The sequence below is a fragment of the Ovis aries genome, chromosome 6 (genome assembly GCF_016772045.2).
Source record: "Ovis aries strain OAR_USU_Benz2616 breed Rambouillet chromosome 6, ARS-UI_Ramb_v3.0, whole genome shotgun sequence".
Classification (NCBI taxonomy): Eukaryota; Metazoa; Chordata; class Mammalia; order Artiodactyla; family Bovidae; genus Ovis; species Ovis aries.
In genome coordinates this window covers 25,579,739-25,604,523 of record NC_056059.1, presented here as the reverse complement: position 1 = coordinate 25,604,523, position 24,785 = coordinate 25,579,739, and the positions used below count along the sequence as shown (strand labels likewise).

The 24,785-nt window shown below is 38.0% G+C and overlaps 1 protein-coding gene across 1 annotated transcript; it reads right to left on the bottom strand.

Annotated features, from left to right (window-relative positions):
- Window positions 1-2,344: 2,344 nt before the first annotated feature.
- LOC101111965 (alcohol dehydrogenase S chain) lies at window positions 2,345-22,843 on the bottom strand. Its single transcript, XM_004009680.5, has 9 exons — window positions 22,756-22,843; window positions 19,195-19,296; window positions 18,284-18,422; window positions 16,309-16,396; window positions 15,993-16,212; window positions 13,237-13,497; window positions 7,917-8,052; window positions 6,973-7,111; window positions 2,345-4,277 (listed from the first exon to the last, which is right to left on the bottom strand). Exons 1-9 carry the CDS (start codon window positions 22,771-22,773, stop codon window positions 4,253-4,255), a joined length of 1,128 nt encoding a protein of 375 aa, XP_004009729.1. The 5' UTR covers window positions 22,774-22,843; the 3' UTR covers window positions 2,345-4,252.
- Window positions 22,844-24,785: the final 1,942 nt, after the last annotated feature.

Sequence of the window (24,785 nt, the reverse complement as noted above, 5' to 3'; positions counted from 1 at the left end):
AGAAAACTCTGGAGAGTCCCTTGGACTGCAAGGAGATCAAACCAGTCAATCCTAAAGGATTCAGTCCTAAATATTCATTGGAAGGACTGATGCTAAAGCTGAAACTCAGTACTTTGGTCACCTGATGAGAAAAATTGACACATTGGAAAAGATCCTGATGCTGGAAAAGATTGAAGGCAGGAGGAGAAGGGGACAACATAGGATGAGATGATTGGATGGTATCACCAACTTGATGGGCATGAGTTTGAGCAAGCTCCAGGAGACAGTGAAGGACAGGGAAGTCTGGTTGTGCTGCAATCCATGAGGTCATAGAGAGTTGAACACAACTGAGCAACTGAACTGCCTGAAATAGTCTCATTTGCATATGGAAATTCAAAAAACTAAACACAAAGATATAAAGAACAGAATGTTTACCATGGGTGGAGTTGGGGGTGGGTGAAAATAGGTATAAGGATAAAAAGTACAAGCTTTCAGTTTAAAAATATCCTGATGTAATATACAGCATAGAGAATAAAGCTGATAATATTGTAATGCATTTTTGAAAGTTGCTAGGAGGATAAACCATAAAGGTACTCATCACAAGTAAAAAATCAGTAACAAAAGAAATATTCAGCCCTTAAGTTTTTTCCCAATCTCTCTCTCACCCATTCTGAAATTTGAAATTAGCTCGGAAACACTCATTATTTAAATTTAGAATGTACTAAATTTCTCTTCACTCCAAAGTTGTAGTTATAACCCTTTAAGGCAACTAGGCATCTCCCAAACACTGTAAATTATTGGTTTGTTGGTGAATGGTAGTCAAATATCATTTTTAGGTAAGAATTATCTGATGATTTCTGACTGGTTGTTCATAATAAATCTACTAAGTTATTTGCTGACATGGCAAATACTTCAAAGAGCAAGACTGGACAAGGAAACCCCTGTAATTTCTTTGTTGTGACTAATTTATTACCTTGTGAGTTATTTGGAAAAAGAAACCTCTAGTTTCTTTTGATGACTGAGATAAGATTATACAGATGATCTTCTGGACCTTGGATCCAAAGTGGATGAAATGAGCAGAACAAGGACACATGTATGACCATTAATTTAATCAAAATGGTGTTTGGCCTTGAGTGAGTATAGTGCTCTCATTCTAGTTTTATTCTTGCCACACTGAGTTTGGTTTCTCTTCCTATGCAATGCCCCGTTTCCTGAACATTGCTGGGTATTTTTTCAGATAAATGTAATTTTATTTACTTCAATAAAATTGTCAATTTAACATTTTGGGGGGACTACTTAGTAGAGGTTATTTGTTCAATAATCATTTTCTAATGGAATTAAGTAGTCAGGTGTCTAATATGTAATTATTAAATACATACCTGCTCTTACTCTACTTTAACTTCTGAGTAATTTTTGAATGCTTCTGTCAAAATGACTTTCTAATTCTAGAGTAGCTTGTGTGATTTGTAAAGTAGCAAAGGATTAATTTTATTATATTATTATATTATATAATTTAATTATATTACTTTTTATTTACTATTTTTGGAGGAGCTAAGTCACTGTATCAATGCTATTAAACCATCAATATGAAATTACTTTTCTACAAATTTTGAAAATTTTCTTCATTTTGACTAAGCTTTTTGTGGTTGGCTGAAAGTGAGTGCAAGCTTATATATATTCATAGTTAAGTTTTTAAAGGAAACCAGCAAATATGAAAATTCTTGATTCTAGAGTCAAAATTATTGCTGAAGGCCAGCAGGACACACTGACCATGTGCGCCATTACAGCATCCAGCCACTCTGTGGTTCCATTTTTCTCCTTTGATTTCAATGTCCCCTTCCCTGCCAATGTCAATGTGAATGTAGAGGAAGTCTTGGGTGCAGAAGGCACCCCTACCTCCCTCTCATACACGTCATGGAGCATTGTGCCCCTCTGTGAGAACACTGATATGCTCACTAACCCTGCTCTCCACCTGCTCTCCACAGCCTGGGAGGAAGGAACTGGATGCAGACCTCTGTGCAACCAGTAGGATTTTATGCCCACTATGTGACATGGGCCTTTAGAACCATCTCTTTGTCCTCAGTATCTCACATTATCAGCACCAATACAAAAGCACTGGAGCACCCATCAAAATGAGAACATAGTGTTCCATGATGTTAGGATATTCTGAAAACTTAGGGACATTCTGAAAGCTCCTCCAACCCTAAATATCTCCTTCAGTGTCTCTGAGAAGACAATGAAACTGTTCCCTACATTTACATGGCAGTTCATAGTTGACAAAGCCTTTTCACTAGCATCATTCCATCTGATTTTCTATGAAGCTATAATTGGTTCATAATTTCTTAAAACAAAGGATAAAATGGGCTTAGAGAGGGTGAGTAATTTACTGAAGGTCACAAACAAGTGGTAGATTACTTGCTCTAAGTCTAGAGTACTTTCTACAACATCGAAGCAAGTCACGTGTTTTCAAGATAGATAAAATTCTTTACATGAATAAGTTTTCATTACACATTTAGAGATGAAGCTCAAAATGTAAATCTTCCCTAGAGAAAGTATTAACGAGTGGGTACCATAGGCTTTCACATGTTCAAAACAATGAAATATTTCAGGGTTGCAGATTTAAGTCATGGTAGTTAATAGAAAAGTTCTCATTCAAAGATATTTTTGCAAAAACGTACATCTATATGTGTATGTACATAGAAAATCTATTGCTTTGGATGTTTGTGCCATTTCCTAGTTACCCATTTTACATGCTGTGTCCACAGCTGCTTTATTCCCATCCCTAGACTTCAAGTTGCCATATTACTTTTTAGCTACCTTATGGCTCATTTTCAGTTAACTACAGTTACAATGACAACATTCAGAAAACGAAGATCATGGCATCCGGTTCCATCACTTCATGGGAAATAGATGGGGAAACAGTGGAAACAGTGGCAGACTTTATATTTTGGGGCTCCAAAATCACTGCAGATGGTGACTGCAGCCATGAAATTAAAAGACGCAAACTCCTTGGAAGAAGTTATGAGCAACCTAGATAGCATATTCAATAGCAGAGACATTACTTTGCCGACTAAGGTCCATCTAGTCAAGGCTATGGTTTTTCCGGTAGTCATGTATGGATGTGAGAGTTGGACTGTGAAGAAGGCTGAGTGCCGAAGAATTGATGCTTTTGAACTGCGGTGTTGGAGAGGACTCTTGAGTGTCCCTTGGACTGCAAGGAGATCCAACCAGTCCATTCTGAAGGAGATCAGCCCTGGGATCTCTTTGGAAGGAATGATGCTAAAGCTGAAACTCCAGTACTTTGGCCACCTCATGCGAAGAGTTGACTCATTGGAAAAGACTGTGATGCTGGGAAGGATTGTGGGCAGGAGGAGGGGACGACAGAGGATGAGATGGCTGGATGGCATCACTGACTCGATGGACGTGAGTCTGAGTGAACTCCAGGAGTTGGTGATGGACAGGGAGGCCTGGCATGCTGCAATTCATGGGGTTGCAAAGAGTCGGACACGACTGTGAGACTGAACTGAACTGACAATGATAATAATTAAGATCTTTTAACCAATAAACTACTTTCTTGAGTAAAAATTAGACTTTTTGGAATATGATTCTAAGAATAGTTCAGTTTTCAGATTTAGTATTCAAACCTCACATTTATCACATGTGATGTGAAACTGTAGTATAAAAACACTTCCCTTCACCTTAAACATGTGTGATATTTACCTTAAAAAATTTCCTGCATTTAGAATTTCTGAACCTTCTCCATTTATAAATCAGAGTCTATTCTTTTTCAAACTATAGTTTTTACTATAGGGTTTTGCTACATTTCCTAAAGAGGAAAATACAGACCGTGGAAGTACAGGTAAAAGATTTTGAGTACAATACCCCATCACATGTATGTTGAGGGCAAGTATAATGAGGTCCTTCTCAATGACTAAGGCTAAAAGACTGAGGGTGGCCAAGACACAAAAAGTACGAGAAGTCAAAAGAAATACCATTCCTCAGTCTGAAGATGACATGATTCAACATGAGTAGAACGATTAAGGAGACTTTATTAGACTCAATTACACATACGATGGTTTATCTAGCTCTCACTTAAATCTTTAAAATTTGCTTGAAAAATGATTTCACATTGATTTTTATTTCTTTTGGAAAGCTCCCATGTGCAATTTGTTGGTAGCACCTCTGCAGAACAGAATTATTGATGATGTTTGGGTGATGTTTCAGATGATAGAGGAGGCAGAAGACTGCTGCAAGGGAAGGTGTGTGTATGGCCTCAAAATGTCAGGATGGTACGGACACTGAAACAGAAAATAAGAGATAGAAATTGTTTTAGTGTTTAGATAATATGCACTCTTCCATGTGAGAGTACAAAGAGCATTCAGTTTGTCTCTTTGAAAAGCTATCTGTTTTTCCTGCTATTCCATTCCCATCCCTAATGCTGCACTCAAGTCAAGTAAAAGGTCAGCTCATCTTTTCTTTCTGTTGTCTTTCTCCAACCTGAACCTCAGTTATAACGTTCTGAGTATGACTGTCATTTAGGCTTCATTATGTATTAGATTTTCAAAATATCATTTTTGAGAGTCTACATTCCTTATATAATAACAAACACAAAACAACAATTATAACTACATGTAATAAGTTCATGCTATCTGTCATCCTGTAGATGCTCATCATGTATTTTATCATTTAAACCTCTACTTAAACAACACTATGTGGCAGGTTCTAATATTATTTCCATTTTAGAGATAATAGATACAGAGACTTAGAGAGATTTGTACCTTACTTTCAAACATACATCTAGTGTGGGCTCCTGGGATTTAAATCCAAATAGAAAGTTGCACAAATTACAAGATGATAGATAATGTGCCTAAAAGTGTTGATAATGTAACAAAGTTAAGACCATGTTGAAATTTTAACAGAGCTTCGATAAAGAAATGCTTAAGAAGACTTAAAAGCAGGAAAAAAGTTAATTTGTGTTTGGAGAGATTTTATTCTTTGGAAGATCAGAAATGTAACATTTTACTGGAAATAATGTCCTTTCTAAAAACCATCTTCTGATGGATAAATGCTTTAGAAAAAGATGATCTATGTATCTTAAAAAATTATTAATATATAAGTATATATGTGTATATATATACATATATATGAAAAATGTATATAGATAATTTAGAAACTAAAGGACAATATAAAGAAAGTAAAAATAACCTGTAATCCCACAATTTAGAAATAATCATTGTTAATATTTTCTTGAATTTTGATTATCTTTTTTCTAAACATATGTAAGTTTTTATTGCTCTGATTGAAAACTTGGAACAGTATTGTATATATAAGGTCTGTATTCTCTACTCTATAACCTAAAATTACATCAGGAGAATTTCCCAATTTAGTGAAATCATTCCCTTTTAAATGGCTTAATTAATTTCTAGTAATGTTTGGAATTTATTTAATTGTTCCTTTAATGTTCAACTTTTAGGCTGTTTCCAATTTTTGCTGTTATAGATAATAAACATGCTTAAACATATGTACATTTGCATATCTTATAATTTCTGTAGAATAGATTCTCAGAAATGTAATTGTTGGGACATAGGATCTAAGTCTCTTTTTTTGAGGTTTCTTAAACAAAAGTCTGTCTAGTCAAGGCTGTGGTTTTTCCAGTAGTCATGTATGGATGCGAGAATTGGACTGTGAAGAAAGCTGAGCACCGAAGAACTGATGCTTTTGAACTGTGGTGTTGGAGAAGACTCTTGAGAGTCCCTTGGACTGCAAGGAGATCCAACCAGTCCATTCTAAAGGAGATCAGCCCTGGGTGTTCTTTGGAAGCAATGATGCTGAAGCTGAAACTCGAGTTCTTGGCCACCTCATGCAAAGTGTTGACTCATTGGAAAGGACTCTGATGCTGGGAGGGATTGGAGGCAGGAGGAGAAGGGGACAACAGAGGATGAGATGGCTGGATGGCATCACTGACTCTATGGACGTGAGTCTGAGTGAACTCCGGGAGTTGGTGATGGACAGGGAGGCCTGGTGTGCTGCGATTCATGGGGTCGCAGAGTCAGACACGACTGAACGACTGAACTGAACTGAACTGAACTAATACACATGACCAAACTGCTTTTTAGAAAGGATGTGATCTGGTACTGTTTGGATGTTAGTTTCTTTCCTTCTTCAATAATATTTATCAGACTAAATGTCTAGTATATGTTATGTGTATGACTGTTTAAGAAATAGTGTTTAAAACCAAAAAACCTCAAGAGAAGAAGTGTGAAGTCACAGAGAGAGCAGAGACTATGGAACAAGAAGGTGGGAGTTAGGTAAAACTGCCTATAACTAACTGTGTCTCATTTATAAATGCAAGTGATGAAATTCTTCTTTTTAGGTGTTTGTAAAAGATTAATATTAGAGGTAGAAAATGGAACTGACTTGGTTTTGTAAGTTTTGAAGAAAATGTAGATTTAAACATTTAAAATAGCATTTTGTGCCCTTCCTCTTTGCAATAATTTTTATTTGTGAAAAATCCTTTGTAAATAGAAAAAAAGAGTAAAAATAATAGTCAGCATTTTTTGAAAAAAGTAATATATGCATAGAAAATGATGCCTATATAGCTCCATTGATTTCCATAATGAGTTTCTGGGATGTCTGGAATCTAATTTAAATTTGTAGCTATTAATAGTCAACCATTTTAAGTGGCCAGGCAGGGACTGGGATAACTCCATGTTATATGACGATGTGTCTCTGACTCTTTTTCCTTGCAAAGCAGAGAATCTCTTGTGAAGATAGGGTCTGATCATTCAGATTTGCTGTGACCAACCAACATAATTTGGCTTCAGCAGAACAGGAAATGCAAAGCATTTTAGTTTCTTGCAATATGATCTTATGTGTTCTACGTGCAGAGACTGAGCTGGGAATGGAAAACCAAGGCACTCCATCCTGGTCTTTCTCTCATCCTTCTGCCTTTTTTTCTCTGTTAGTCAAACCCCATCAAAACTTAAAATCTACCTCTTTCCAGAGCGAAGCAGGTCAAATCCTTCATTTATTTTTTCAAATGGTAAAACATGGGTAATTAACTGATCCAGTGGAAACTTCTTAGCCATGAAATCAGTCACAAGTTTGGGGACAGATTCCTTACTTTTGAAGCCTGAAAAGAAAGTGTCATCAATGTTAGACTCATCCAGATATAAACAGAGGATTAGAGACAAGACTTTCTACATAAAATTTAAATGAAAGTTTATAAAATGTCCACAGACTACTGTTGCTGAGGTTAATAAGAGAGTGTGTTTCAATATCCTTTTGAAGTGATTTGACTTTTAAAAAAATCTCTCCACCCAACAAACCAGAGCCTTTAGTTATTAGTTCCCTCATAGAGAAACCATAGTTTAGATGGTTATTCTCAGAGTCAAGAAGAAAATTTAGCAGTTGTCTACATCTGGGCAGTGAGTGCAGACATAAATTGTTGCTATGGGTTTCCTGGATCCTCCTAGGTATCTCAGCGTATTATGTAGTCACCAGTATCAAAAAAATTGATGCTGAAAGATCCTAGTCAGTTTATGGGGACACCATTAAAATCTACCTTGGGACTTTTTGGGTACATTATTTCCACATCTAGTTGATTTGGAGCCTATAGATACAAAGGAATCTTAGTGTATTTTTAAACTACATTGCATTTTTTTTTTTACTATTTACAGTAACTTTATTTTATTTTATTTTATTTTTATTTTATTTTTTTACTTTATTTTACTTTACAATACTGTATTGGTTTTGCCATACATTGACATGAATCCACCACAGGTGTACATGTGTTCGCAAACATGAACCCCCCACCCACCTCCCTCCCCATAACATCACTCTGGGTCATCACCATGCACCAGCCTGGCCTTGTCACTTGCATCAGGAAAGAATTCCTGACGTTAGTAAGAATTTGGCCCTCAAGCCTCACAACGTACCACCAAAAACAGCTCCTTTCCAGGTACGTCCAGTCAACAACAACATGGGGTTCATAGAGATATTTTGGGCATTAGGAGGTACTCCTACAATGACGCTTACGCCATATGCTTCTTGACAGCAGAGCAAGGCAGACATCTGGAATAAAATTAATATGTAGCATCATTAAAGTGGATTCTCTGGTAGTCCCCATTTGTGATACACAATATCATGTGCTATGGATCTAGTTAAATTGTGAATGTGTGGCTGGAAGAGATTGGCTTTTTCTTCACTTCCCATTATTTCCTAAAGCCACTACACGTGGCTTTAGAAGATGCCCAGAAAATATTTTTGAATGAAACAGCAGATGAATGAAATTGTATGTTTTATACACTTAACTCTTTTTTAGAAAAATAATAAAGATGCAAATATCATTAAATATATATATATATATCATGCAAATATATATAATCTGATTCTTCAAATAAAGGTAATGTTTATCATCATGTGATGCCAGAGCAATCTGAAATGGTTAACTCATGTAATTATTAAGTAGATATCTTGCACTCAGTACTTTGAACTAGGTATTTTGATGGTGAACCAGATACATGGTCAGTTACATCATCAATATTTCTCTCTTCTCCTCTTGATGGTCTCCCTTTCTAATGGATCCATATTTCTACTGCCCATTTCTAATGGGCACTTTTTTCCTAATTTATGTACATTTACCCTAAAGACCATCCCCAAGAAAAAGAAATGCAAAAAGGCAAAATGGCTGTCTGAGGAGGCCTTACAAATAGCTATGAAAAGAAGAAAAATGAAAAGCAAGGGAGAAAAGGAGAGATATAAGCATCTGATCAGTGCAAAGAAATAGAGGAAAACAATAGAATGGGAAAGACTAGAGATCTCTTCAAGAAAATCAGAGATACCAAAGGAATATTTCATGCAAAAACGGGCTCAATAAAGAACAGAAATTGTATGGACCTAACAGAAGCAGAAGATATTAAGAAGAGGTGGCAAGAATACACAGAACTGTACAAAAAAAATCTTCATGACCCAGATATCACGATGGTGTGATCACTCACCTAGAGCCAGACACCCTGGAATGCGAAGTGAAGTGGGACTTAGGAAGCATCACTCTGAACAAAGCTAGTAGAGGTGATAGAATTCCAGTTGAGCTATTTCAAATCCTAAAAGATGATGCTGTGAAAATGCTGCACTCAATATGCCAGCAAATTTGGAAAACTCAGCAGTGGCCACAGCACTGGAAAAGGTCAGTTTTCATTCCAATCCCAAAGAAAGGCAATGCCAAAGAATGCTCAAACTACTGCACAATTGTACTCATCTCACACACTAGTAAAGTAATGCTCAAAATCCTCCAAGCCAGGCTTCAGCAATACATGAACCATGAACTTCCAAATGTTCAAGCTGGTTTTAGAAAAGGCATAGGAACCAGAGATCAAACTGCCAACACCCACTGGATCATGGAAAAAGCAAGCGAGTTCCAGAAAAACATCTATTTCTGCTTTATTGACTATGCCAAAGCCTTTGACAGTGTGGATCACAACAAACTGTGGAAAATTCTTCAAGAGATGGGAATACCAGACCACCTGACCTTCCTCTGAGAAACTTGTATGCAGGTCAGGAAGCAACAGTTAGAACTGGATATGGAACAACAGACTGGTTCCAAATAGGAAAAGGAGTACGTCAAGGCTGTATATTGTCACCCTGCTTATTTAACTTCTATGCAGAGTACATCATGAGAAACACTGGGCTGGATGAAGCACACGCTGGAATCAAGATTGTCGGGAGAAATATCAATAACCTCAGATATGCAGATGACACCACCCTATGGCAGAAAGTGAAGAAGAGCTAAAGAGCTTCTTGATGGAAGTGAAAGAGGAGAGTGAAAAAGTTGGCTTAAAACTCAACATTCAGAAAATGAAGATCATGGCATCTGGTCCCATCACTTCATGGCAAATAGATGGGGAAACAGTGGAAAGAGTGTCAGTCTTTATTTTGGGGGGCTCCCAAATCACTGCAGATGGTGACTGCAGCCATGAAATTAAAAGACGCAAACTCCTTGGAAGGAAAGTTATGACCAACCTAGACAGCATATTCAAAAGCAGAAACATTACTTTGCCAACAAAGGTCCGTCTAGTCAAGGTTATGGTTTTTCCTGTGGTCATGTATGGATGCGAGAGCTGGACTGTGAAGAAAGCCAAGGGCCGAAGAATTGATGCTTTTGAACTGCGGTGTTGGAGAAGACTCTTGAGAGTCCTTTGGACTGCAAGGAGATCCAACCAGTCCATTCTAAAGGAGATCAGCCCTGGGATTTCTTTGGAAAGAATGATGCTAAAGCTGAAACTCCAGTATTTTGGGCACCTCATGCGAAGAGTTGACTCACTGGAAAAGACTCTGATGCTGGGAAGGATTGTGGGCAGGAGGAGAAGGGGACAGCAGAGGATGAGATGGCTGGATGGCATCACTGACTCGATGGACGTGAGTCTGAGTGAACTCCAGGAGTTGGTGATGGACAGGGAGGCCTGGCGTACTGTGATACATGGGGTCGCAAAGAGTCAGGCACAACTGAGCAACTGAACTGAACCATGCTGTACATGGATGTCTCCAGAACTTGCTCATAACTGAGACTTTGTACTCTCTGACATCTACCCATTATTCCTCCCCTACTTCCTCCAGCTCCTGGCAACCACTGTTCTACTCAGTGGTTCTAAGAATTTGATTTTTTTTAGACTGCACATATAGGAAAGATCATACAATACTGTCTTTCTGTGTCTGGCTTATTTCACTTTGCATAATGTCCTCCAGATTTTTCCAAGTTTTTGCAAATGTCAATACTTCTTTTCTATGGCCAAATAATATTCATTCATATATATACATATATACATATATACAATTCACATATACATACACTCACAAACACACACATGCCTCACAATTTCTTTATCTACTCATCCATATGGACATTTAGGTTGTTTCCATATCTTGGCTATTATGAATAATGCTGCAATGAACATGGGGATGCACATGTCTAAGATAGTGAGTTTATTTTCTTTGTATATATTCCCAGAAGTGGGATTGCTGGATCATATGATAAAACATCTATCTTAAATCTTTTGAGGAGCAATTGTACCGCTTTTCATAGTGGCTATTTTACATTCCCACTAACAGTGCACAAAATTCCCTTTCTTCCACACACTCTTCAACACTTGCTATTGCTTTTTTTTTATATATAATATTCATTCGAACAAGGATGAGGTAATAATCCCTTTGAGATTTTGATTTGTTTTCCCTTCTAATTAATGATGTTCAGTTCAGTTCAGTTGTTCAGTCATTTCTGACTCTTTGCGACCCCATGGACTGCAGCATGCCAGGCTTCCCTGTCCATCACCAACTCCCTGAGCCTACTCAAACTCATGTCCATTGTGTCGGTGATGCCATCCAACCATCTCATCCTCTGAAATTCCCTTCTCGTCCTGCCTTCAATGTCTCCCAGCATCAGGGTCTTTTCTAATGAGTAGGTTCTTCACATCTGGTAGCCAAAGAATTGGAGTTTCAGCTTTAGCATCAGTCCTTCCAATGAATATTCAGGACTGATTTCCTGTAGGATGGACTGGTTGGATCTCCTTGCAGTCCAAGAGACTCTCAAGAGTCTTCTCCAACATCACAGTTCAAAAGCATCAATTCTTCAATGCTGACCTTTCTTTATAGTCCCACTCTCACATCCATACATGACTACTGGAAAAACCATAGCTTTGACTAGATGGAGTTTTGTTGGCAAAGTAATGTCTCTGCTTTTTAATAAGCTGTCTAGGTTGGTCATAGCATTTCTTCCAAGGAGCAAGCTGTTGGCCAAAACAGCAATATAGCTGTTGGTCAAAATGGGCATGTTTTAAATGTGCTTTGACCTTCTGTGAGCTTTTATTTATTTATTTTTTACTCTGAAACTTAAAAAGAAAGACTTTTCCCTCCAGTCAGGTTTTTAGACATGTGTGTAGTATGAAAGTTGTTTAGGAAAACACCCCCCAACCCCAGAAATATATAGTAATTGATCCTTTGATTTTGGAGTATGACACTTGGAAAATCAGAGAACCTCAGGACATGTGGCTATCAGATACTTAAAATAATCCAATTCCACAAGAGAAAATGAAGGAAAAACCATATTAAAAATGGCATAAGGAGCAAGCGACAGCCTTGGAACATCAGTCATCTATGGAATAAATTGTTCCTGGTGAAGGCTGCAAAGAGCTTTACTCTTAAGGTGCTGCTTCCTATTACCAACACTGCTGGGACTTACAGGAGAACCTCAAGAGGGTGATTGTCTGTGTTGGTCTCTGGGGGTGTTTTCATTAGGATTCTAGAGAATTCTGGTTAGGGGAAATATAGCTAGAGATGTGTTCTCTGTTGCAATTGATGATATCTGTAATTATTTGAAAGTAGTATCATGTATGGGGTTTCCCTGATGGTCACACGGTAAAGAAAGCCTGCAATGCAGGAGACCTGGGTTCAATCCTTGGGTTGGGAAGATCCCCTGGAGAAGGGAAATATCATGTATATTTTAAAGGTGATGCAAGTTTTATACAATTGGAAATGGTACTTCCTTTTGACAACACCAGATAACATCTATTAAGAGCTTACCACTGACAGGTGGCACCTGCTAAATATGTTACATATGTCATCTCATTTAATCCACAAACAACACTATAATATACATATCACTTAAAATTTTGGTGGGAAACCTGTTGACCTTTTAAATTATTCAGTTCACCACACAGATTTGGATGCTTTTCATGTACCAGGCACTGTGCTGTCTGTTGTGGTAAAATGGGGCATATTTTCTGTTAATAAAATGATAGGGAGCCTAAAGTTGCTCTTTGTTTGTTTGTTTGTTTGTTTTTGGTTAAAGTATGGTCTTTGGAAAAAATAGAATTCATTAAAACATACAAATATTGTTAAATCATGTTTTTGTTAAGAATGTGTTGAAAAATCAAACTTACCAACTTGAGAACAGAATTTATATTCTTTATACTTACTTGAGTTTGAATTTTTGAAACTAAAAATTAAATTTATGATGGCTCAGTAAAAACCCCCTTCCCTCTCTAAAAAGGACACGATACTCATGACATGTTTTTTTTGCATTTTTTTTTGACTGGTGGAATGAGATTCCTCATCATAATAAATTAAGCAACCCAGGTAACAAATAGGAGATGGAAAATCATCATAGTTTTTAAAATATGCTTTATATATAATGTTTATACTCCACCACATTAAAGAAGACTCTAGAATGCAGAAGTTGATGTCTTGAGACTTCAAAGTACATACCATAGTGTCAAGCCGACCGATGACTTCAAATGAAAAATCCACACCTCCACCACTCACTTCTCTCAGCACCTCCTCGATGGGTTTCTCGTAGTCCTGAGGGTTGATGCATTCAGTGGCACCCACCTGTTTGGCCCTTGCAAATTTGTCTTTGTTGATGTCCACTGCAATTATCCTGGCTGCTCCAGCTGCTTTGCAGCCCATGATAACAGACAGGCCAACTCCTCCAAGGCCAAACACGGCACAGGTGGAGCCCTGGGTGACCTGTGTTTTCAGAAAAGGTGAAAATGGATTAAGTAATGATTGTTAAGGGCTTTCCAGGTGCCTCAGTGGTAAAGAATCCGCCTGCCAATGCAGGAGACATGAGCGCGATCCCTGGGTCAGGAAGATCCCCTGGAGAAGGAAATGGCAACCCACTCTAGTATTCTTGCCTGGGAAATCCCATGGACAGAGGAGCCTGCTGCACTACAGTCCATGGGCTAACAAAGAGTCGGACATGACTTAGCAACTAAACAACAATAAACAAAACAATTGTTAGAAAGAGCCTAAATTGTATAAAGTGCCATGCTTTATTTCTTGTCAGAAGTTACTCAAATTATGTCAACCTTTTGTCAAACCTCTTTTGACTTTAGCTGCCTCACACTTGAAATGACAGGTTTGAATTAGATTAGTGTTTCTCTAATTTTCCTGGACATTAGAAAATCCCATGGATGGAGGAGCCTGATTAGGCTGCAGTCCATGGGGTCCCTAAGAGTAGGATACGACTGAGCGACTTCACTTTCACTTTTCACTTTCACGCATTGGAGAAGGAAATGGCAACCCACTCCAGTGTTCTTGCCTGGAGAATCCCAGGGACAGCAGAGGCTGGTGGGCTGCCGTCTATGGGGTCGCACAGAGTCGGACATGACTGAAGTGACTTAGCTTAGCTTAGACTCACCTAGGGAGCTTTAAAAAAATCTCAATACCCAGGTCACAGCCCATAAGCAATTAAATCAGACTCTGTGCCGGCAAGTGGAAAAAGATATGCAATCCACTCCAGTATTCTTGCCTGGAAATTCCCATGGACAGAGGAGCCTGGTAAGCTTCAGTCCATAGGGTCACAGAGGGTAGGACATGACTTAGCGACTAAACAACGACAACAACTCTGCAGGCAAGACCATGTCTCCAAGCGACTCCAGTGGGAAACCCAGGCTGGGAGCCAGTGGACTGGATGACCATTGAGCTCTAGATGCTAGCAACTCCCCTCTTGAAAATCTAGTGGCTCATATCTATTGATAGCCAGCTTCAGTCCATCACACATACATAAACACAATTCTAGGGAAATTAAATAATAAATGGAAGAGAGGAGACTGCAAAAATAATCCAGCTGAACCCTCAATAATTAACACCTTGGTTCAATAACTTTCAGTAGTCATGACGTATAATGAGAGCAGAAATAAGCTGTGAAGCATAGAAGAGTTATCCCCAGCTTAAGCAAACTTAACAACAGGGGAAATTTAACAGGTAATTTTAAGATAATACAGCTTGAGACCAACATGTTCTTAATGGGTCTTTATCCCTGCTTTAAAAAATACACAAGTGAAAAATAATGCAATGAAAAGCTGGTTTATATTTTAATAATGGATGAAATTCATTATCACAGGTACCCTTCGATTCCACTCTGTGTGCAGGTGGATTAGACAATCTGTTCAGATGATGTAGTTGCACAAGGACTTAGTGCTAAGGTCACAGAAATTTGGAAAACACATGCTCACAATAGTTTAACTTACCTAAGGGACTGTTTGATAAACCTAGTCTGTTATAGTTAGACTTCACTGTGGGTAAAATGTTCCTCCTGTCCCAAGAAAACTTTCTGTGGGGGTACGACACCACTTTTTTTACCTTAGAAAAATAGGAGGCTTGTGATTGTGATTTAAAAGTGTTGGTAAATATATACTATGGTTTGTGATTCAGTAGGAGTTTTGAGGAGGCTACTTGCAGTTGTCATGTTAACTACCTGTAAGATTTGGGGCAAATGGCTTTATCTCTCTGGGTGTCAGTTCATAAAACAAAAGGATACTACTAGATTTACAACCTTTTAGGAAAAGGAGACTTTAAATAATTTCTTCTTAAAACCTACCACTTTGAAGTCTGTATGTGTTTGTGGCTGGGGAGGAAGTAGAGCAGTGGAATAAATGCTTCATGCATCATTGAAGCTTTATTGCTTTCCTCATAGAGATACACAGAGTGGGCATGTTTGTGACCCTCAGTTTGGAGGTATATCAGGCCAGGCTCTGGAATCTCCTGTTGATCCTAATTCTGGGAGTAGAGGATCCATGAACTAAATGCTCCTCATAGTCAGCCCCTTCATTTTGTTTACTTTTGCTTCCTCAAAACTTAGCAGAACCTACTGTGCATGGCTCATGTAGGCAGTAAATGAAGGACAAAATGAACTCCTAGGTCTAAAATTTAGTAATACCACAAAGAACACATACAGAAGAATAATTATGGGAAACACCTTTACTTTTTCTTAATTATCAAGAGCTTTTCATTTGTGATAACAGATAAATTTTCTAGGACATGCCCTCAATTCCTTCTGAGGGTATCTTCTACTTTTAATCAATATCCTCAATTCCATGGAGCATAGCAAGGCTATTATGGTAGAAGAGGGGAAAGCTTCCAATAAATCTGTGAAGAATGATCTCAGATTCCTGTGAGAAGTTGCTTTGCTTTTAGCTCCTGACAGTCTGAGTGTAGCTGGTTTTCATTGTTATTCCTACCTTGGCAACTTTGACCGCAGACCCATAACCAGTAGAAAATCCACAGCCAATGAGACAGACTTTCTCCAGTGGTGAGTCTGCATGGATCTTGGCCACTGACATCTCGTCCACCACTGTGTACTGGGTGAAGGTGCTGGTGCCAAGGAAGTGGCAGATGGGCTTCCCTCTGCAGGTGAATCTGCAGGTACCATCATTGAGGGTCCCCTGAGGCTCATTCAGGCTGGTCAGTGCAACACACAAACACAAGAGGGTATAAGACAGGTGCATAACTAACATGCAGATTCCTTCACTGCTAAGGAGAGTAACAGATACTCACTCGTGTTTCAGGCAAAGGTTGGCTTCCGGGTGTTTACAAACATTGCACTTTCCACACTGGGGAACAAAGAGTGGGATGACTTTATCACCTGGGGATGAGGATAAAACAGATTCTTCTTACCAAGAATTAAAGAATACGCTTATGTATTAGAGGCACTTGACTTTGAGAAGTCTCCTGTCAGCTTGATTTCTTGGTCATCGCCTGTCAGTATTGTCATTGGTTTGGGTTTATATATGCTGAAGATGCCCAAAGAAATTGCAAATGTGGAAAACATGATTTTTAAAAGCAGTTCCTCTGTGTTGATATTTCTCTTTTATTGTGTGCCCTTTCTCTTAGGGATTTTATAGATATGATTTCATTTAATATTTAGTAGTTAAACCTTGGCACCCCACTCCAGTACTCTTGCCTGGAAAATCCCATGGACGGAGGAGCCTAGTAGGCTGCAGTCCATGGGGTCACTAGGAGTCGGACACGACAGTGACTTCCCTTTCACTTTTCACTTTCATGCATTGGAGAAGGAAATGGCAACCCACTCCAGTGTTCTTGCCTGGAGAATCCCAGGGACGGGGGAACCTGGTGGGCTGCCGTCTCTGGGGTCGCACGACTGAAGCGACTTAGCAGCAGCAGCAGCAGCAGTTAAACCTTAAATATTCTTACTACTAATATAAGTATAAATATATATTTAAGTTGTGAGCAGTCTGCCATAGTTCCACTAGATAATCTGGTAATAGTTTATAGCAATAGTACAGTAACCCTAATAGTAATAATAATACAATAAAAATAAGAACCTCAACACCCATTTCCTGGCTTTTCAAAGTGATTATGCTTATCTCTATTATGAAATGAATCCTTCTTTTAAAAAATTAATTCTTTTTTAAGGAAAACAAACAAAAACAGGACAAGTAAGAATTTAAGACATTCTTCTGAAAACCTCAGCCCTCAGTAATGAGTTTTACACTTTCTTTTAGGATAGGAACTGACTTTCAAATGTTTGTAGCTGATGATTTATAGATAATTTATTTTTACTGGTGGAGGGAGCAGGGGTGAAAAGTAGGGGTGTCATTTGTTATTAATAGATTTCTAACTAAAGGAAATACTAAGAGCTGAAACTCAAACCAGACAACTTATTTTATTGTTTTCAATTTACAGGTCAATTAAGCATTTTGTAAGTAGGGAGGTCAAATCTACTAGCTAAAGTGATTTTTTAGAATTAAAAATAATTTTTATTTTTAATCATCCATACTGCTTATCCAAAAGACTCAGAAAAATAACATTTAAGAGACTATATGCAATGATGGCATGGAAATTTTCTTTTTATTCACTGTTTACCTCTAAAAATATTTGTCTGTATTAATATATAATAATAGGATACAGTAAACGTTCAATAAAAATAGTTCTTGGTAACCAGTCACGTTTAATCATGGTTTAAGGAAAAGTGGCCATATATTCAAAGGGGAAACCTGTAAATGGGCTCCACTTCCCACCTGAGAAGAGATTACGTGGATTCAGTCCAGAGCTCACAATCCCCACTGTGTGAAGTCAGCACTGAATAGGTTCAAAACACTGATTATGTTTGTCTCCACTATGTCTAGACATGTTTTTTCTGTCTTATCAGTAGTTTTCTTTGGACCTGGTAGAAGACAGTGCTTGGCAAACACTAACATGGGAAATAACTGATTATGAACTCTACCCTGGCAGACACTGGGTCTCTTTCAAGCCTCATGTATTCCCAGGATCTAACATGGTGCCTGCCATCTAGTAGGTCCTCAAGAAATACTTGCTGATGTAAAGAACACAGTAGTGCATGGATGCATACATGCCTGAGTCAGGCAGGAAGGGGGAAAAGAAAGAGCGCTCTGTCCCAGCTCAGCCTTAAACACGTTCTTTCATCTCTCATTACTTCAGTGTCATTATCCAGGCTACATCATCTTGGGGCCCTGAACCAAGGCACATTTCCTAAGTGTGAATTCTGTACCTGGTCTTACTGTAGTCACCCCTTCTCCAACGCTCTCCACAATGCCGGCTGCCTCATGGCCTAATATCACAGGAAGACGTATGACCAGAGATCCATTAACCACATGGTCATCTGAGCGACAGATTCCTGTGGCCACCATCTATACGGTAAAGGGGGCTTGATTAGATTCAGATAAGACTATGACCCTCAGATGGACTTAACATATTCATTTTCCTGAAATTGCATTGAAGAATTTTAAAGTGTTTTGCTAATAATTTCTACTCTTCCAAATACAGTTTCAAATTTACTTGAAGTTATTCAGCCTGATAACGCTCTACTTTCCTTTTATGCATTAAACAATTTAGAGTAATCTGTGAAATAATTGTTTCTGAACTATTGAAGTCATATAATATGCAGTCTTTTTGACAGAAATAGAAAATGCAGATAAAGTTACTCAAGTGCCACCACATAATGCTAATTGATTTTAAATGATATATATTCCTTTGCACTTTTGTTGTTGATGTTATTTAGTTGCTAAGTCATATCTGACTCTTGGTGATTCCATGGACTGTAGTCCACCAGGCTCCTCTGTCTATGGGATTTCCCAGGCAAGAATACTGGAGTGGGTTGCCATTTTCTTCTCCAGGAGATATTCCCAATGCAAGGATCGAACCCATGTTTCCTGTGTTGGCAGGCAGGTTCTTTACTGCTGAGCCACCACATAAATTCTTCTTCGTTTCATTAGGATTATACTGTACAAACTCTTTGGTCTTTTTTTAAAATTTTTAACAATTTTGATTTACAGCTTCCTTTGATAACAAATGTAATTCCACTATCTGGATGAGTATATTATAAGTGCTTTGGTTACTTTCATTGTTACATTCTGAAAAATTTAAACCTAAGATTAAATAGAAATGGAAAAAAATTTTTACCTTAATACGAACTTCGTGGGCCTTAGGGGGTGCAACCTCCACCTCCTCAATGGAAAATGGTTTCTTGAGCTCCCACAGCACAGCTGCTTTGCATTTTATTACCTGAAAATTGAGCAGAAAGATGACACCATTTTCCCCCCAGCTTTGAATTAAGGGATTGTGCCTTTGATCTTTTTACATGTACCATCTAGGCCCATGTCTGAAACTTAATATTGTTCCACGAACATGAACAACCTCTGATTTGCAAAAAGAATAATAGTGACTTTTTTATAAAAATGTGTAAGGCAATAACACAAGGAAAGAGAAACAGAATTAACTATAGGAAGACATTGAGATAAAAGTGGAATATATTCTTCTATGAAGAAAGATCATCATTGTTTTTCCCTTTAAAGGTTCTATTTCCTAATGTGGTTCTGAAATTGGTTGTTTATCCAAAGCTGTTGTCTTGTCCATGAAGTTCTAAATCACTATCATATTACCACCAGATTCAGTGTCTGTTTACATGAAACTCATTTCCCTCTTGCTCAATTCTCCACTTAAGCCAAAATGATTTGACTTTAGAATTCCTAAGCCTCCCAGCCTAGAATTTCTTTCTCTATTTGCCTGCTCCTTTGATTTCTCTCTCTATTTCTTCTATGGGCTACTTGTTTGCATCACTCATGTGAAAGTCAGATTTGGCAGCTCTGTTTTGTTATATAATTTATGAATAGAGATTTCTTTCAGATTGGATTTGAGCCTAAAATTGTAGAGATTAAAACTACACACACACACACACACACACACACACACACACACTTAAAAATGGGAGAGCAGTGTCTGACTTTCTAGCTAGCATAGCTTACCTACAGATGTTCTTACAAATAAAAGCTAAGCATATATGTTTAGTGCTTGGGAATGTAACATAAGGGTTGTCTTCACTTTTACAAAGCTTGTGTAATTGAGAGTTTTTTCTAAAGAGAATTAACAACATACTACACACATGATAAAAATTAAATTGAAATTTATCTGATAATTTATTTTTACTATGTATACACCAAATCGGAGAAGGCAATAGCATCCCACTCCAGTACTCTTGCCTGGAAACTCCCAGGGACGGCGGAGCCTGGTGGGCTGCCATCTATGGGGTCGCACAGAGTCAGACATGACTGAAGCGACGCAGCAGCAGCAGCAGCAGCATACACCAAATCCTTCCACTTTGCAAAGTGTTCATCATGGCCAAAGCCACAGTAAATATAAGAGTACTTGGATATAATACACTAATGGTAGAGAGGTATTGAATATTGGGGTTCCAATGATGTAACAGGCACAAGTGGCTGTGTTGGGTGAAATACGAGTTTGACTTTTAAACTTCACAGGGTAGTATTACTGAATCATTAGTTTTATTTTTCAGATGAAAAGCTTGAGGCTCGACTGACTCAATAACTGATGAGTACTTTTCCCAAAGTCACAAACCTGGGTGTCCGAAGATTGACCACCATTTTATCTTCCACTACTTGATGATAGTAAAAGATTAACAAAAAATTAGCAGTTAGATAACAGTAATAGCAGTGATTAATATTTAGCGAGTAATTTCTATGTACCAGGCACTATTTTAAATGCTTTCCAGTATTAGTTTATTAAATTCTCACAACCACCTTATGAAAGTAGGTATTATTACTATTATCATTTAGCATTTGAAGAAAATATAATGCCAGAAGGTTAAACATAAGTGAAGTGTTATTATATAGCTAAAAGTTATTGATGTTGTACCTGAGGAGGGGGGATTAATTGCCTGTAATTTATAGATTTAATTAATGCATTTGGCCTACCCTTTTGATCTCTGAACTCTGAGTTTTAAAAAATTAAAATTTTCTTTTGCTTAACTATTCTTCATTTGAAATATAATATGCTACTGTAAATGCCAATCAGTAATGCATGAAAATAAAGTTAAAATAAGAAAACTCCCAACTGATCATCTGTATGATTTCCAACCAGTCTTATTGATATAGGCCTGTTATATATATAGGCCTGATAAAAGCCACACTATATAGGCCTGCCATTATAGCAAGATATTATATCGCACAGTTCACTCCTAACACAGCAAAACCTACTAGAAACAATTGCACAGGCTTTTGCCATTAAGCAGTTAAACAACATGAATTGATCGCATTGAACAACCATGTGTATCTCTCTGTACCTGTAAGCACATTGAACAAATAAACATGAGTCTGTGGAAGGCTTAGAAACAAATAAATCTGTTCTCAGTGTAAATAGTGGTTCAAACTGTATCAGCATTAGTAATAGTAGTAGTAGTAGTAAAATCACATTGGCTTTTGCATGAAGATAACATTTCTATGCGAATTCCCTAAACTGTGCCATAATAGGACCCTTTAAAATCAGAATTTGCATGTTGATTCTGGTTTGCTTTATCTTTAAAATTTTTTTGTTTTTTGATTGGAGTATAATTGCTTTACAATGTTGTATTAGTTTCTGCTGTACAACAGTGTGAATCAGCTATACATATACATATATCCTATCCCTCCAGAATCTCCCTCTTACTACGTGCCCCCCATCCCACCCCTTTAGGTCATCACAGAGCACTGAGCTCGGCTCCCCGCGCTTTACGCGCTTTACGGCAGCTGCCCGCCAGCCGCCGCCAGCCAGCTGCCTGTCTCACGCATGGCGGTGTGTCTGCGGCAGTGCTCCTCTCCCAAGTCATCCCACCCTCTCCCTCCCCTGCTGTGTCCACAAGTCCATCTCAACGTCTGCATCTCAATCGGTTTGCTTAGCCTTGATGATTCTAATGCTTTGAGAGCAATAAAAGTTTTGTCACGTTTAGCTTTCCTGTATTCATAAAAAGAATGATTATGATTAAAGAGAATAACATTTATATTATAAATAATAATATTATTTAAGTTATATGATAAAGAATAACACATTTATATTATGATATCTTAATACAGACATAACTTCTTGATAAAAACATTTCATTTCTAACTTTAGACTTGAAAATTACTCATGATTGGCTATAACTATTTCACATTTACTTAATATAGGAAATATAGACTTTAATAGGTATAGATGCTCTACATACTTCTCAAAGACATTTAGGTATTGCCCTTCTCAACTGTAGTTTAATATACTTCATATATTGAAGCATAGATCCTAAGTTGTATTTCATTATAAATTATTTCTAATTTATATATGGATTTTGTTATTCATTAAATAGTGTATCTCTGTGTATTACGTGGTTGCTTCCCAGGTGACTCAGTGGTAAAGGATCTGCCCACCAATGCAGGAGATGCAGGAGACATGGGTTCAGTTTCTGGGTCGGGAAGATCCCCTGGAGAAGGAAATGGCAAACCAGTATTCTTGCCTGGGAATTTCCATAGACAGAGGAGCCTGGCAAGCTATAGTCCTTGGGGTTGAAAAGAGTCAGACACAACTGAGCGGCTAACACACAGGTTGCTGGCCTCCTGAATGAAGGAAATTTTCCTTTCCAGCCAATGCTTGTCTCTCGAGCAGTCAAACATGAGTATTACATTGATTGGAATAATTCTAGAAAAAAAAAAATTGCCTTACTTTTCCTGCTGTGCTCATGTTTCTTCTTTTCTCTGCTGGCAGGAGATGTGAATTACAGACTTAAAGACTCTTTCCTGTTCAAGTACATACAAGAGATAGCTTGCACAGATTTTTTATATGCTTGAATAGCACCCTGTTCCCCACATGTGATCTGGTATCTTTAAGCCCTGCCCATCAGCTTATTCTTAGACCCAGTCAAATCAACAATAACAGGGCACCGAACCAGCACTCAAACATTAACTTTGTTTGCAATATGCTAATTTCAAATAACGTCTTGACTTCATTAGTTAAATATTTTCTTATATGTAACTTTTTTTTTCTGGATTACATGTTTCTCCTCTCTCATTTCCACATAGGATGTTCAGAGTTCTGTTTTCCCTTTGTGTAAACTGAGCTCCAATTTCAAATCTACATAACACAGTTAGCAAGAAGGAAGGGTAAGAAAGCAGCACAAAAGGCATAGGACAGAGAGAGCTACAAGCTCGAGCAATGTGTTTGTTCCAGCACACTCCCGCTCTTCACAACAGAGAAATCAGACACCAGTCAGTGACAGCAAAAGTGGCGTTTCTGCCTCATACAGTATCAATCAAAACTGACTGGGACCCTCCCTGTTCCAGATATTCAAGTGGGTACTGTGGGGTGACAGTGATGGATAAGATGTGACCTCTACCTGTGCCAAGAGGCAGTATGAGGCCATGGTTATAGCATGACCTTGGAGTTGAGCTGACCCTGCCCTTACGAGCTGTGTGAATTGGACTTGTTATTTAACTGTCCTTGGCCTTAGTTTCCTTATCTATAAAATGAAGATGAACAGTCGTGTCACCTGGAAAGGTTGTTTGATGAACAAATGAGTTAATCTTCTTAAAGCACTTAAGGACCCTGACAAATAGAACGGCCTTTAATAAATATTAGCTACAATGTTCATCCATAAAAGTAAACTCATAATCTATGGGGGGAAAAGACATAGCAAACCAAGTCAGACGATCTGTAATGTTCTATATCAGACAGCGAGCATCCTGTCTGAAGAACTCAGAGGAGGCTTTGTAGACCTTTCAGTTAGAAACTAAATAATGATCATTTTGGCAATTATTCAAGAAAACTCACTGTGAATTTCCATTGTTATTTGTTCAGTGCAGTGAGTATGAGAAAGAGAATATGAGCTTGATTTTTAATAAATCTCAAGTCTTTTACCAACACTTGGAGGATATGGTACATTCAACTACTTAATTAGATTTAGTCTGTCAACATATGTTAACAAAAAGGGTATATTTCTCTAGAATTGTCAAGGGAACAACACTATTGTCTGTTGCCAACTTTACATATGCAGATATGGAAAGCCATACTACAGCTACACTGTCCACCCAGCAGAGAGGGTCGAAAGGTCTTCTGTCTCACTGTGGTCTTATAATCTTTGACTAGACACCGCTTCTGTGGAATGGTGACACCAATTCTACAGAATGGCTACCACACTGCTCTCACTCACCTTGACTCGTAAAGGACAGCAGTGCAAAAAAAGGGAGTCTGACCACTTCTCAGAGATTCTGGGTGGTATCAAAGGGCTGATATGTCCCAAGCAATTCAAAAGACTCATTGGCTTGACTTGTTTATAGGATAATGGAAGGATAGAGTATTGGGAATAATGTAAATTCTTAATAAACTGTTGGTTTATTTATGAGATATAAATTTGCAGGAAGCTAAAGGCCACAATTAACTGAGCATCTACTATATTTCTAGAACTCCACTGGGAGTTCATGCATTCTCACCTACAATCCTCAGAGCAATTCTACAAAGAAAATACTCTTATTATTCCCATTTCATAGATTAAATAAGAGAAGCTCAGAAATTATAGGTCCCTAAGTATCCTTTCTAGATCAGAAATATTGGCTTCAAGAACATCAAGATACTCAGGCTGATGTTAATAAGAATGAATGCATTCTAAGTCCTTTCAGTTGTGCCCAACTCTTTGTGACCCTGTCTATGCACCGTAGCCCATCAGGCTCCTCTGTCCATGGGATTCTCCAGGCAAGAAT